This window comes from Lepidochelys kempii, chromosome 7 (genome assembly GCF_965140285.1).
Source record: "Lepidochelys kempii isolate rLepKem1 chromosome 7, rLepKem1.hap1, whole genome shotgun sequence".
Lineage (NCBI taxonomy): Eukaryota > Metazoa > Chordata > Testudines > Cheloniidae > Lepidochelys > Lepidochelys kempii.
In genome coordinates, this window is record NC_136386.1 from 119,861,023 (window position 1) to 119,873,980 (window position 12,958).

The window sequence follows — 12,958 nt, forward strand, 5'->3', positions numbered from 1 at the left end:
CTGTCTTTTCTTCTTTGAACAATCTCTCTGTTCATCCCTTCTAATGAATCATTTCCCTTTAAATCTCAACTCGAGACCTCCCTATCCTCTTTAGCAAAGCCTTTTGCAATTGTACATTACGGAAGCAACACAAAAATAACACTGATTGCATTGTGTGAAGGAGCCATTCAGCAGTTAACCACCATCGGGACTATGGAAATTTCACTCTGCCTGCCCCTCTAAATGCCAATTTGCATAACATTAAACAAAGTATGACTTGCGCTATGCTGTTGATTTGGAAATATGGCCTTTTTGGTGCTCATGATAATGTTATGCTAAAATATTACCTCCAATTTTCTCCATCTGTGAACATTCATGGGGTTCTCCAGCTCTTCCTCAAGGGCTCTGCATCGAGTTCGTTCCTTCAGTAGCTCCTTCTGCATGTGATAAACCTCCTGCCTTAAGTTCAGGACAAAAAAAAAAAAAAAAAAAAACCAACCATGAACTTTCACAAAGAAATCAAACATCAGCATTAGCATTAACTCTTCATTCCCTTACACGCAGGATCATTAGCGATGGAAGAGACTCATGTGGTCACCCAAAAATCCTTCCCATCCTACTGCTTGGTTGTAGCCCCGTGATATATTTTCTATTGCTTCATCTAGTCTTAATGACTCAAGCGAGGGCTTTTCACCACTTCCCACTATTTCTCAATTTAATAGATCTCACTGCTTGGAATTTTTCTAGCTATTTCATAGATTTAAGGCTAGAAAGGATCATTAGTCTGACTTCCTGCTTAACACAGGCCATAGAATTTTACCCAGTTACCCCCGCATTGAGCCTAATAACTTGATTCTGACTACAGCATTTCATCCCACAGGGATCACACATGGTCCATAGTATTCACTAAAGGCCGCACTTTAGATTGTTTTGAGGAATGAATTATGAGACGGAGCATCTCAGTCCAGTTAAGAAAACAGATAAATATGGTCCAGCATAGTGGTCACTACACTGCAGGAAACCCAAGTTTGGTTCCTAGTCATAGTCTCTCGCTACATGTCCTTGAAGGGCTCAGAACACAGTGACGCTGTTACACACATACGGTAAAATAAACATGTCCCTGGTACTCCCACAACACAGGACTCTGTAAGTATACAGGACAGCTGTAAGCAGGTCAGGCAGTTTGTCACCCTAATTCCAAACTGCCTGTGGGTTAGACATCAAGTCATTCACCACTAGTTTCAAACTGCATTCAACAGCAGCTTGGGAGCTGGAGTGAAGTGGAGGGCAAAAGTCTGGGGGGCCTGCACAGTGGGCATGTTATTATCACCTATCCCCTTCTATCACATGCAATAGTAAAGCCTCCTTGACTTTAATATCTTAATTTAAAACTAATCATATAATTTCTCCTCCTAACAAAGGCGCAGTTGTAGCCTTTATTGTGTGAGCCTCACTTCACAGAACAGTTTAATAAACATCGGGCCAGATTCACCGTAGCTGGCCTGGGGGGGGGGGGGGGGGGGTTGTAAAAGACAGTTACTTACCCATACTGCAACTCTTGTCCTTTGACATGTGTTGCACTCGTCTAAGTGGAACAGACATATGCAACCACTCAAAGAAGATTTTACACTTCCCCATTCTGACCTCACCCACATGCTCCAGAAGTCTTTCACCACTTAGCACAGGCTGATTTAATAGTTGCTGGGCACTCCCCTAAGAACCTTGGCAATCAAGGCTGTTGTGGGCACATGCTGAATCAGCACATTCTCCAGCAGCCCTGCCTATACGACATCCTTGGTTGGAGCCAGTGCTGTGCTGGGCACCTGCAACTCCCCGCCACCCGGCAAAGGGGAGGTAATGGCTGCTTTGCCTTCCCACTTCGCCCTCCCCCAGTGGATTTCCACCTCTGAAGCTGCCAAAATCCTCAGCTGAATTTGGCTGGCTGTTTGGAAAATCCTGATGCTGCAGGGTCCTGAGTGTAGATTTGGATGGAGTAGGGGAAGGGAAAAAAGGCATCTCCCATTGGCAAGCCAAGAAAGCTTATGGCAGAACTGGGTTAAATCTAATTAGTTGTACAAATGATAAAAGGACTCCTTCAGCTGGCAGTTTTAGTAATGGTTTGGGAGTTCATTGAAGTGTAGGCTTGCAGCTGTAGTTAGCAAGAATTGATCCACCCATGGTGGCAGGCACCACACTATACTTCAATACATTCCTTGCATTTCAATAAAGGAACAGGCATCCAGTCCAATACATTTGAGCAGCAGGCTCAACCCCTGCCTTTGTTTGCAGGCAGTGAATGTGAGCCACAGTTGTTAAAATCCTGGGCCTGTTTCTCCAAAATTGGCATAACCCGACTGCAGTCAATGGGCCAGAACCTCAGCTGGGGTAAATCAGCATAACCCCACGGAAATCAATCAATCCCCAGATGGGAATCTCACCCAACGGGGTTATACCAGAATTGTGTGAATGAGGGCAGTACCACACCCTCCATCTCCAGATTTTGGGACATGGTTACCTGCTGGAAACACAGCTCTGTTTCTTTATTAGTCCCCCAGAGATTGTACAGCAAATGACAATGTTTTCCCACCAGGAAAGAATATGCCTCAAGTATAGTAAGGTTAAAAAAAAAGAAGGAAAACATTAAGTCAAAGTAGGAGAAGATAAATCAGTCTGGGCTATAAAACTGTGCTTTTAAAGAAACACAACCTTCAATGAAAATTTAACTAAATCTTCCTCACTGGTCAGACTCACATATAAATCTAGCAGGATGGAATGCTGAAAACATATGGGAGTTTGTTATAAATATGTCAAATGTTCTCCTTCCTCTATGGATTGCCTAATAAAAAGCAGTTCCACTAATGTGGGCCCTGGGCACCACTAAGTAGCTCGCCGGACTGTGAACACCTTTTCTCCTGCTGTCTGTCAAGCTTGTAATGTCACCAGCAACTCACAAGTCCAGGGTGAATTTTGGATATGGCTTCCTTTAGATCCAGGCATTTTTTTTTCTAATTACTGATCAACTGGTTTATGAATTTAAACTAGTTAGTGTTTGAGGTCAGATAAAGCAAACCCTCCTTCGGAGCACCTTGTTTGTCATTACAAATCTTTACCATGTGTGAAAACAAGCTTTCTCGTGTGTCTCAAATGTAATGTCATGCCTGCAGCCGCTAGTGAAATTTATTCATTCTGCCTTTCTACCTGAGTTCCTCCACATTAGCCACGCTCTTGCAAAGTATTCCCTTCTCCCGCCGAAGTTTCTTGATCTCCAGCTTGAGGAGTCGGATGTCTTCCATTCTCTGCCGGTACTGAGTCTCCCCCTTGTTTAGGATGGACTGCTGGATTTTGATCTTTTCATAAAGCAGAGCTAATTCATCATTGCGCCGAACAAGCTGCGACCCCAAGATGTCTCTCTCGCTGATAACCTAGGAATGCAGAACAAGGCAAGATATTAAGCTATAAAGCTGTCAGTCATAGAACATCAGGGCCTGTATCTTCATCAGTCAAGAGCAGTTCAATCAAAACGTTATTTCTTTATCGGTGAATGAAAACTTGTTAAGGACCTATATCTCCCCCCCAGTGTAGGATCAGGTTATGTAAATTGAAGTCATTCAGTTGCCATCAATACAGTAACAGGTTGATTTCAATGGAGCACCATCAATTTACCCCAGCTGAAGATCTGTTCCTTAAAAAGCGGGTGGGAGGAAGAAAAGGAACAAAGGATTGTTTCTGTGAGTTGGAATGATAATCAAGAAGGAGAAGCTCCTTCTTAATTAGACCTTCTTACCTGGTCTAATTCCTTCTTCTGCCTCAGCCTCTCAGCATCAGCCTCAGCAATAATTTTCAGGAGTTTTCTCTCTTCTGCCTCCTGTTTTTCAATAAAATGTTTGGTCTCCAGGGCTTGTTGTTTCATCTTCAGCAGCTCAGCCTGACAAAAGCAAAGACTATAGGTAAACTGTGCTTAGCAACAACTTCCCACTACATAAACGTGGTAATTTAGGGTTAGGGTTTAGAGATCGCCTCGTACTTTAATTTAGTTTCCTGTGTTGTGCACATGTTGCTAGTTCTCAAGAGCAAATAAGAAATACAAGCGAACACACAGAGAGTCAGAAAGAAATGGTGTAAACAGCACGTCAGCCATTTTTGTATCAAACTTTATACCCTTGAGAAATTCGGAAAGATTTCTCTACATTTATGGCAATGTCTTGATCTGTATTTCAGGGGCACTTCGTATAATGAAAATAAAGAAAAAATGCTGGAGATGGTAGGGGTCAGTTGCTGTCTGCTGTTACAACACAGCAGAGTTGGATTCGAAGCTAGCTTAGGTTGCAAGTAAACGTAAGTGTGAGGATCTCATCCTAGTGCCTAAAAGAGGTTAATCCATTGTGATACCGCATGGCCAGAGGGCAGCAGGAGAGTGTTAGAAGGGAGCCTTATTCCCTGTAGAGGGAAGAAAGTTCGCTATAAATTAATTAAAGCACCTGAAGCCAGTCACATGATAAAACCCCCCCGCTTCAATCAGACAAGAGGAGGAGTTGAAGCAGAGTGGATTGGCATTGGAGCCGAGAGCAGTTTGGAGGGGTTGAAGCAGAGTGGATTGGCGTTGGAGCCAAAAGCAGTTTGGAGGGGTTGAAGCAGAGTGGATTGGCGTTGGAGCAGAGAGCAGTTTGGAGGAGTTGAAGCAGAGTGGATTGGCGTTGGAGCAGAGAGCAGTTTGGAGGGGTTGAAGTAGATTAAATTGGCGTTGGAGCAGAGAGCAGTTTGGAGGGGTTGAAGCAGAGTGGATTGGCATTGGAGCCGAGAGCAGTTTGGAGGGGTTGAAACAGAGCGGATTAGCGTTGGAGAAGAGAGCAGTTTGGAGGGGTTGAAGCAGAGCGGATTGGCGTTGGAGCAAAGAGCAGTTTGGAGGGGTTGAAGCAGAGTGGATTGGCATTGGAGCCGAGAGCAGTTTGGAGGAGTTGAAGCAGAGTGGATTGGCGGTGGAGCCGAGAGCAGTTTGGAGGGGTTGAAGCAGAGTGGATTGGCGGTGGAGCCGAGAGCAGTTTGGAGGGGTTGAAGCAGAGTGGATTGGCGTTGGAGCCGAGAGCAGTTTGGAGGGGTTGAAGCAGAGTGGATTGGCGTTGGAGCCGAGAGCAGTTTGGAGGAGTTGAAGCAGAGTGGATTGGCGTTGGAGCAGAGAGCAGTTTGGAGGGGTTGAAGTAGATTAAATTGGCGTTGGAGCAGAGAGCAGTTTGGAGGGGTTGAAGCAGAGTGGATTGGCGTTGGAGCCGAGAGCAGTTTGGAGGAGTTGAAGCAGAGTGGATTGGCGGTGGAGCAGAGAGCAGTTTGGAGGAGTTGAAGCAGAGTGGATTGGCGTTGGAGCAGAGAGCAGTTTGGAGGGGTTGAAGTAGATTAAATTGGCGTTGGAGCAGAGAGCAGTTTGGAGGGGTTGAAGCAGAGCGGATTGGCGTTGGAGCCGAGAGCAGTTTGGAGGAGTTGAAGCAGAGTGGATTGGCGTTGGAGCAGAGAGCAGTTTGGAGGGGTTGAAGTAGATTAAATTGGCGTTGGAGCAGAGAGCAGTTTGGAGGGGTTGAAGCAGAGTGGATTGGCGTTGGAGCCGAGAGCAGTTTGGAGGAGTTGAAGCAGAGTGGATTGGCGGTGGAGCAGAGAGCAGTTTGGAGGAGTTGAAGCAGAGTGGATTGGCGGTGGAGCAGAGAGCAGTTTGGAGGAGTTGAAGCAGAGTGGATTGGCGTTGGAGCAGAGAGCAGTTTGGAGGGGTTGAAGTAGATTAAATTGGCGTTGGAGCAGAGAGCAGTTTGGAGGGGTTGAAGCAGAGCGGATTGGCGTTGGAGCCGAGAGCAGTTTGGAGGGGTTGAAGTAGATTAAATTGGCGTTGGAGCAGAGAGCAGTTTGGAGGGGTTGAAGCAGAGCGGATTGGCGTTGGAGCCGAGAGCAGTTTGGAGGAGTTGAAGCAGAGTGGATTGGCGTTGGAGCAGAGAGCAGTTTGGAGGGGTTGAAGTAGATTAAATTGGCGTTGGAGCAGAGAGCAGTTTGGAGGAGTTGAAGCAGAGTGGATTGGCGTTGGAGCCGAGAGCAATTTGGAGGGGTTGAAGCAGAGCGGATTGGCGTTGGAGCCGAGAGCAGTTTGGAGGGGTTGAAGCAGAGTGGATTGGCGTTGGAGCCGAGAGCAGTTTGGAGGAGTTGAAGCAGAGTGGATTGGCGTTGGAGCAGAGAGCAGTTTGGAGGGGTTGAAGCAGAGCGGATTGGCGTTGGAGCCGAGAGCAGTTTGGAGGGGTTGAAGCAGAGTGGATTGGCGTTGGAGCCGAGAGCAGTTTGGAGGAGTTGAAGCAGAGTGGATTGGCGTTGGAGCAGAGAGCAGTTTGGAGGGGTTGAAGTAGATTAAATTGGCGTTGGAGCCGAGAGCAGTTGGGAGGGGTTGAAGCAGAGCGGATTGGCGTTGGAGCCGAGAGCAGTTTGGAGGAGTTGAAGCAGAGTGGATTGGCGTTGGAGCCGAGAGCAGTTTGGAGGGGTTGAAGCAGAGTGGATTGGCGTTGGAGCAGAGAGCAGTTTGGAGGGGTTGAAGCAGAGTGGATTGGCGTTGGAGCAGAGAGCAGTTTGGAGGGGTTGAAGTAGATTAAATTGGCGTTGGAGCAGAGAGCAGTTTGGAGGGGTTGAAGCAGAGCGGATTGGCGTTGGAGCCGAGAGCAGTTTGGAGGAGTTGAAGCAGAGTGGATTGGCGTTGGAGCCGAGAGCAGTTTGGAGGAGTTGAAGCAGAGTGGATTGGCGTTGGAGCAAAGAGCAGTTTGGAGGGGTTGAAGCAGAGCGGATTGGCATTGGAGCCGAGAGCAGTTTGGAGGAGTTGAAGCAGAGTGGATTGGCGGTGGAGCAGAGAGCAGTTTGGAGGGGTTGAAGCAGAGTGGATTGGCGTTGGAGCAGAGAGCAGTTTGGAGGGGTTGAAGCAGAGCGGATTGGCATTGGAGCCGAGAGCAGTTTGGAGGAGTTGAAGCAGAGTGGATTGGCGGTGGAGCAGAGAGCAGTTTGGAGGGGTTGAAGCAGAGTGGATTGGCGTTGGAGCAGAGAGCAGTTTGGAGGGGTTGAAGTAGATTAAATTGGCGTTGGAGCAGAGAGCAGTTTGGAGGGGTTGAAGCAGAGCGGATTGGCGGTGGAGCCGAGAGCAGTTTGGAGGGGTTGAAGCAGAGTGGATTGGCGTTGGAGCCGAGAGCAGTTTGGAGGAGTTGAAGCAGAGTGGATTGGCGTTGGAGCAGAGAGCAGTTTGGAGGGGTTGAAGCAGAGTGGATTGGCGTTGGAGCAGAGAGCAGTTTGGAGGGGTTGAAGCAGAGCGGATTGGCGTTGGAACCGAGAGCAGTTTGGAGGGGTTGAAGCAGAGTGGATTGGCGTTGGAACCGAGAGCAGTTTGGAGGGGTTGAAGCAGAGTGGATTGGCGTTGGAGCCGAGAGCAGTTTGGAGGGGTTGAAGCAGAGTGGATTGGCGTTGGAGCAGAGAGCAGTTTGGAGGGGTTGAAGCAGAGCGGATTGGCGTTGGAGCCGAGAGCAGTTTGGAGGGAAGCAGAGGAGAGTTTGGAGAAGTGCTGTGGTGGGCTAAGAAGACCAAGACCCTAGGTAAAGGGATACCTGGTTTGTGCAGAGGGAGGGCAGGAAGTCCCACAAGCTGAAGGGCAGGAGAGGGAAGTAGCCCAGGGAAAAGAACCGCTAGCTCTAGTGGTTTACCGCTATCCCTAGGTTCCCTGGGCTGGGACGCGAAGTAGAGGGCGGGCCTGGGTCCCTCCCTTTCCACTCCCCTCCTCTAGGATACGAGTGGAGCAGTTAATACCCCAGTTCAGGAGCAAGAAATGGTGCCCTGAAACACCCCCCCCCCGAAGAGAAAGCGCGAGACCCATCATAGTAGTGCCAGCAATTTGCCACACCATCTTGCAAAACTTGGTACAGTTCAGAAGAGTTGTGAGATTAGCTATGAAGAGGGCTAGGACTGGAATAACAAGGGTTGTTGTAGTCAGGATTAAGGCTCATGGGCAAAAATGTGTCACAGCCAGATATGGAATAGCAGAAGGCTCTGAAAGTCAAAATTAAAGTGCTTTAGCAGATTTGAGAGTGAGGCGGAGAAGGCTGGAATAGCAGGGGTCACCACTGATCAGGAGTGATACGCCTTTGCAAAACTGTGTGGAGACAGCTTGCAAACTATCTACCTGTGCTACAGATAGGACTTGACCATTGTCATGAGTTCTAAAATTTAACACATTTATCCACAGAAAGAGTAATAAGGTCTTGCTGGATTACTAAACAGATATCTAGCACTGTTAGGCAATTAGCCGTAGTCAAGATGGCACTATCTTAATGAGGTCTGTTTGTACAGGTTCAAACGCTTTTAAGCCTGGACACAAATAAAAGAAATGCTTTAGCTAGGATCTGATTCCAAGGTGCTTCCTGAGAAAAAGCACCATACAAACATGAGAGAATCAGAATGTGATGAAGGGTGTGCCTGAAACAGCAATAATTTAAGAGGACAGAAACTACAATTCCATCATCATAATAAAAGATCTTGTTCCGCTCTTGTTTTCTTTAATAAAACTTTTATTTTTCCATCTCTGCAACATTCATATCTCTCATACTCAGTGTTGGATGCTGATCAGAATCCATCACCAGAACACAAATATAAGCCACTTTACATTAAAATGCAATCAACAGTGTGTAAAAGCTGTCTACAAATGTAAAATTGCCCAGGCATTTGGCAATGCTTTGTAATATTTTTTTAATATATCAAAATTCAGCATTCTCCTTATGCCACAGAAAATACAAGTTGTAAACAAGATGTGGCATTAGATGTTGGCAGGAAACACTGACATAAACAAATCCCCTCAGTGGAATGCATTGAGTACATATAAATCTGGGCTGGCGGGTACAGTAAAGAATCTAACCACTGCTAGTCATTCCATGGCCCTACAAACTCAAGCATAAGTCTGGTGGGATTAGTGGTTTCAATAGAAGAAAAGGAGTACTTGTGGCACCTTAGAGACTAACCAATTTATTAGAGCATAAGCTTTCGTGAGCTACAGCTCACTTCCTCAGATGCATATCGTGGAAACTGCAGCAGGCTTTATATATACACAGAGAATATGAAACAATACCTACTCCCACCCCACTGTCCTGCTGGTAATAGCTATCTAAAGTGATCATCAGGTGGGCCATTTCCAGCACAAATCCAGGTTTTCTCACCCTCCACCCCCCCACACAAATTCACTCTCCTGCTGGTGATAGCTATTACCAGCAGGACAGTGGGGTGGGAGTAGGTATTGTTTCATATTCTCTGTGTGTATATATAAAGCCTGCTGCAGTTTCCACGATATGCATCTGAGGAAGTGAGCTGTAGCTCACGAAAGCTTATGCTCTAATAAATTGGTTAGTCTCTAAGGTGCCACAAGTACTCCTTTTCTTTTTGCGAATACAGACTAACACGGCTGTTACTCTGAAACCTGGTTTCAATAGCTACAGTATTGGGGTCTTATATACAGAAGGTAAGAGAAACAAAACTTGGTTACACACATAGTCACATTATATGCAGATAAAGGGTCAGATCCTCAACTGGTGTAAATCAGTGCTGCTTCTTTGAAGCCAGGTGAGGATCTGGCCCAGAGTGTTATTAGAAACAGGAGAACCCATTTTGAAAAAAAATGAGAATACCTTTGAACCTTTGCCAACATCTAGAACCAAATTCAAACCAGATGGTTATTTAGATTCTGAAATGTTCAGGGAAGAGGGCCTTTTAACCTTCAATCTCCAGCCAGGGCTAGAACCAGGAATGCTGCAACCCGATGAGAAAGCTGTTCCCAAGGGCGTTCTGCCTGCGATGGAACCACGAGTGCTAGAAATCTCAGTAGTCGCTATTTGTGCAGAGTCTCCCACTCAATTCTGCAGGGTCAAGATTCTGATAGGTTTCAGATACACATCTCTCAACATCCGGACGCTTAACCAAACCTCTTCGAACCACAGGCCAGATCCAAAACCTGCCTAAATCAATGGAAAGACTCCTGTTGTCTCCAGTGGGCTTTGGATCAGGCCTCATGTAAAGTTCGCCCATCATGCATATATGTAACACATCTCTGTAAGTTACTGCGTTAAGCTTAAACCTCATATTTGCAGAAAAGCACCTGTGTGAATCTTACTCCTCCACATTACACAATTTCACTTAAACTGATTTTTCAGTCAAAGCCTGCTTTCTTCATATCAGTGCAAACACAACAAATTAAAACCTTCATGCCACAAGAATAATTGGGCTTTTTTGTGCCTATGTCAGTGATTCCTCTCACCGTTCTCTACCTCTGCATTCAGCAGACACACATAGGTGAAAAAAACCACAATGCCCCAAAGCCAGTCCCTAATATGATGCTGACCCATGCACATACTTGCTAGTGAATAACTGAGTAGCTAAAACAGTGCAGCAATCAAATTGCTGTCAAACTGATGGTGGATGATTCTGAGGTGACAAGACAGGGCTGGGAACTAGTTAAGGCAGAATCCTGCCCACAGAATATTAGGTGCTGTTTGGCTTCTCTGTAACTGATATAACAACTCTAAGACAGAACCGATAGAGGAATCACCTTTTTATACAGTTCTATTGACATCCTGTCATAACTGTAATATGCTGACAGTGGCTGAAAACCTAAGGAGTCATTGGACCATAGCGAGACATTGACAAAAAGAAAGCACTATGGAAAATGGCAGGGGATTTTTTTATGGGAGTAAGTGAAGAGAAAAATGACCTGCTATGGATATTGTTTCTTTAACTCTCAGACTTGGGAGACAGGAGCAAATTGGGTTGAGCTGTCAACACACATGTAATAATATATCCAAGGAGAGACTACAGAGAATGCTGAGAAAAAGAACCAGAGATTGCTGGGCCACTTTCCTTTTATTTAAACACAGATTTTTCTGCTTTCTAGAACATGCAATAGTGAAGTTGCTTTCTGGGCAGAGGGAGCTACTGTAAGATACTACCTGATTCCCTGAAGGCTTGTGCTTGCTAGTTACACAGCAATACCGGACTGAAAACTGGGGTAGTACTGTTAGCACTTAAAGCTACAGACACAAAAGAAAAGGTTCAAGGTCTGGAGCAACAGGTATCGACCCTGCGTTGCATAAGAGAAACTGAAGATTTCCTGGACAGACGTCAGGATATGCTTCTACGGGGACAAGGTTCTGAAGATTCAGAGCAGGCTGCGCAGCGGGGACAGGAGGATGGTGAAGGAATTTGGCAACATGTGACCTCCAGAAGAAGGGGGAACATCCATGTACCAGCAATGCAGATACAGGTAAGTAACCGTTTTCATGTTCTCTCCACAGGTACCATTGTGGGGAGTGGCCCAGATGATACATCTGAGGGAAGGGAGCAGAAGGAGACTCCACCAGTTGAAAGGCATGAGATGCACTGCCCTAAGGTTGGGGGTTCCACGACCACCACTCCCAGGAGAAGGAGGCGGGTGGTGGTGGTCGGGGACTCTCTCCTCAGGGGGACTGAGTCATCTATCTGCCGCCCTGACTGGGAAAACAGAGAAGTCTGCTGCTTGCCAGGGGCTAAGATTCGCGATGTGACGAAGAGTCTGCCGTGACTCATCAAGCCCTCAGACCACTACCCCTTCCTGCTTTTCCACGTGGGCACCAATGATACTGCCAAGAATGACCTTGAGCAGATCACTGCAGACTATGTGGCTCTGGGAAGGAGGATAAAGGAGTATGAGGCGCAAGTGGTGTTCTCGTCCATCCTCCCTGTGGAAGGAAAAGGCCTGGGTAGAGACCGTCGAATCGTGGAAGTCAACGAATGGCTACGCAGGTGGTGTCAGAGAGAAGGCTTTGGATTCTTCGACAATGGAATGGTGTTCCAAGAAGGAGGAGTGCTCGGCAGAGACGGGCTCCACCTAACGAAGAGAGGGAAGAGCATCTTCGCGAGCAGGCTGGCTAACCTAGTGAGGAGGGCTTTAAACTAGGTTCACTGGGGGAAGGAGACCAAAGCCCTGAGGTAAGTAGGGAAGCGGGATACCGGGAAGAAGCACGAGCAGGAGCGTGAGAGAGGGGAGGGCTCCTGCCTCATACTGAGAATGAGGGGCAATCAGCGGGTTATCTCAAGTGCCTATATACAAATGCACAAAGCCTGGGAAACAAGCAGGGAGAACTGGAGGTCCTGGCAAAGTCAGAGAATTATGATGTGATTGGAATAACAGAGACTTGGTGGGATAACTCGCATGACTGGAGTACTGTCACGGATGGATATAAACTGTTCAGGAAGGACAGGGAGGCCAGAAAAGGTGGGGGAGTTGCACTGTATGTAAGGGAGCAGTATGACTGCTCAGAGCTCAAGTATGAAACTGCAGAAAAACCTGAGAGTCTCTGGATTAAGTTTAGAAGCGTGAGCAACAAGGGTGATGTCGTGGTGGGAGTCTGCTATAGACCACCGGACCAGGGGGATGAGGTGGACGAGGCTTTCTTCCGGCAACTCGCAGAAGCTACTAGATCGCACGCCCTGGTTCTAATGGGAGACTTCAATCATCCTGATATCTGCTGGGAGAGCAATACAGAGGTGCACAGACAATCCAGGAAGTTTTTGGAAACTGTAGGGGACAATTTCCTGGTGCAAGTGCCGGAGGAACCAACTAGGGGCGGAGCTCTTCTTGACCTGCTGCTCACAAACCTGGAAGAATTAGTAGGGGAAGCAAAAGTGGATGGGAATCTGGGAGGCAGTGATGATGAGATGGTTGAGTTCAGGATCCTGACACAAGGAAGAAAGGAAAGCAGCAGAATACAGACCCTGGACTTCAGAAAAACAGACTTTGACTCCCTCAGGGAACTGATGGGCAGGATCCCCTGGGAGAATAACATGAGGGGGAAAGGAGTCCAGGAGAGCTGGCTGTATTTTAAAGAATCCTTATTGTGGTTACAGAGACAAACCATCCCGATGTGTAGAAAGAATAGTAAATATGGCAGGTGACCAGCTTGGC

At 47.0% G+C, this 12,958-nt stretch overlaps 1 protein-coding gene across 3 annotated transcripts in view; it reads right to left on the bottom strand.

Moving 5' to 3' along the window:
• CFAP58 (cilia and flagella associated protein 58) overlaps positions 1 to 12,958 on the bottom strand; it is a 450,541-nt gene that overhangs the window by 394,494 nt on the left and 43,089 nt on the right. For all 3 annotated transcript variants that reach the window (XR_012160075.2, XM_073354430.2, XM_073354432.2), the window contains exons 12-14: positions 3,764 to 3,904; positions 3,178 to 3,401; positions 327 to 438 (exon numbers count right to left, since the gene is read on the bottom strand). Coding sequence is in view for 2 of the 3 variants with exons in the window: in XM_073354430.2 (XP_073210531.1) it covers positions 327 to 438; positions 3,178 to 3,401; positions 3,764 to 3,904 (477 nt within the window). In the remaining variant the exon portion in view is untranslated. The remainder of the gene's footprint in view (positions 1 to 326; positions 439 to 3,177; positions 3,402 to 3,763; positions 3,905 to 12,958) is intronic.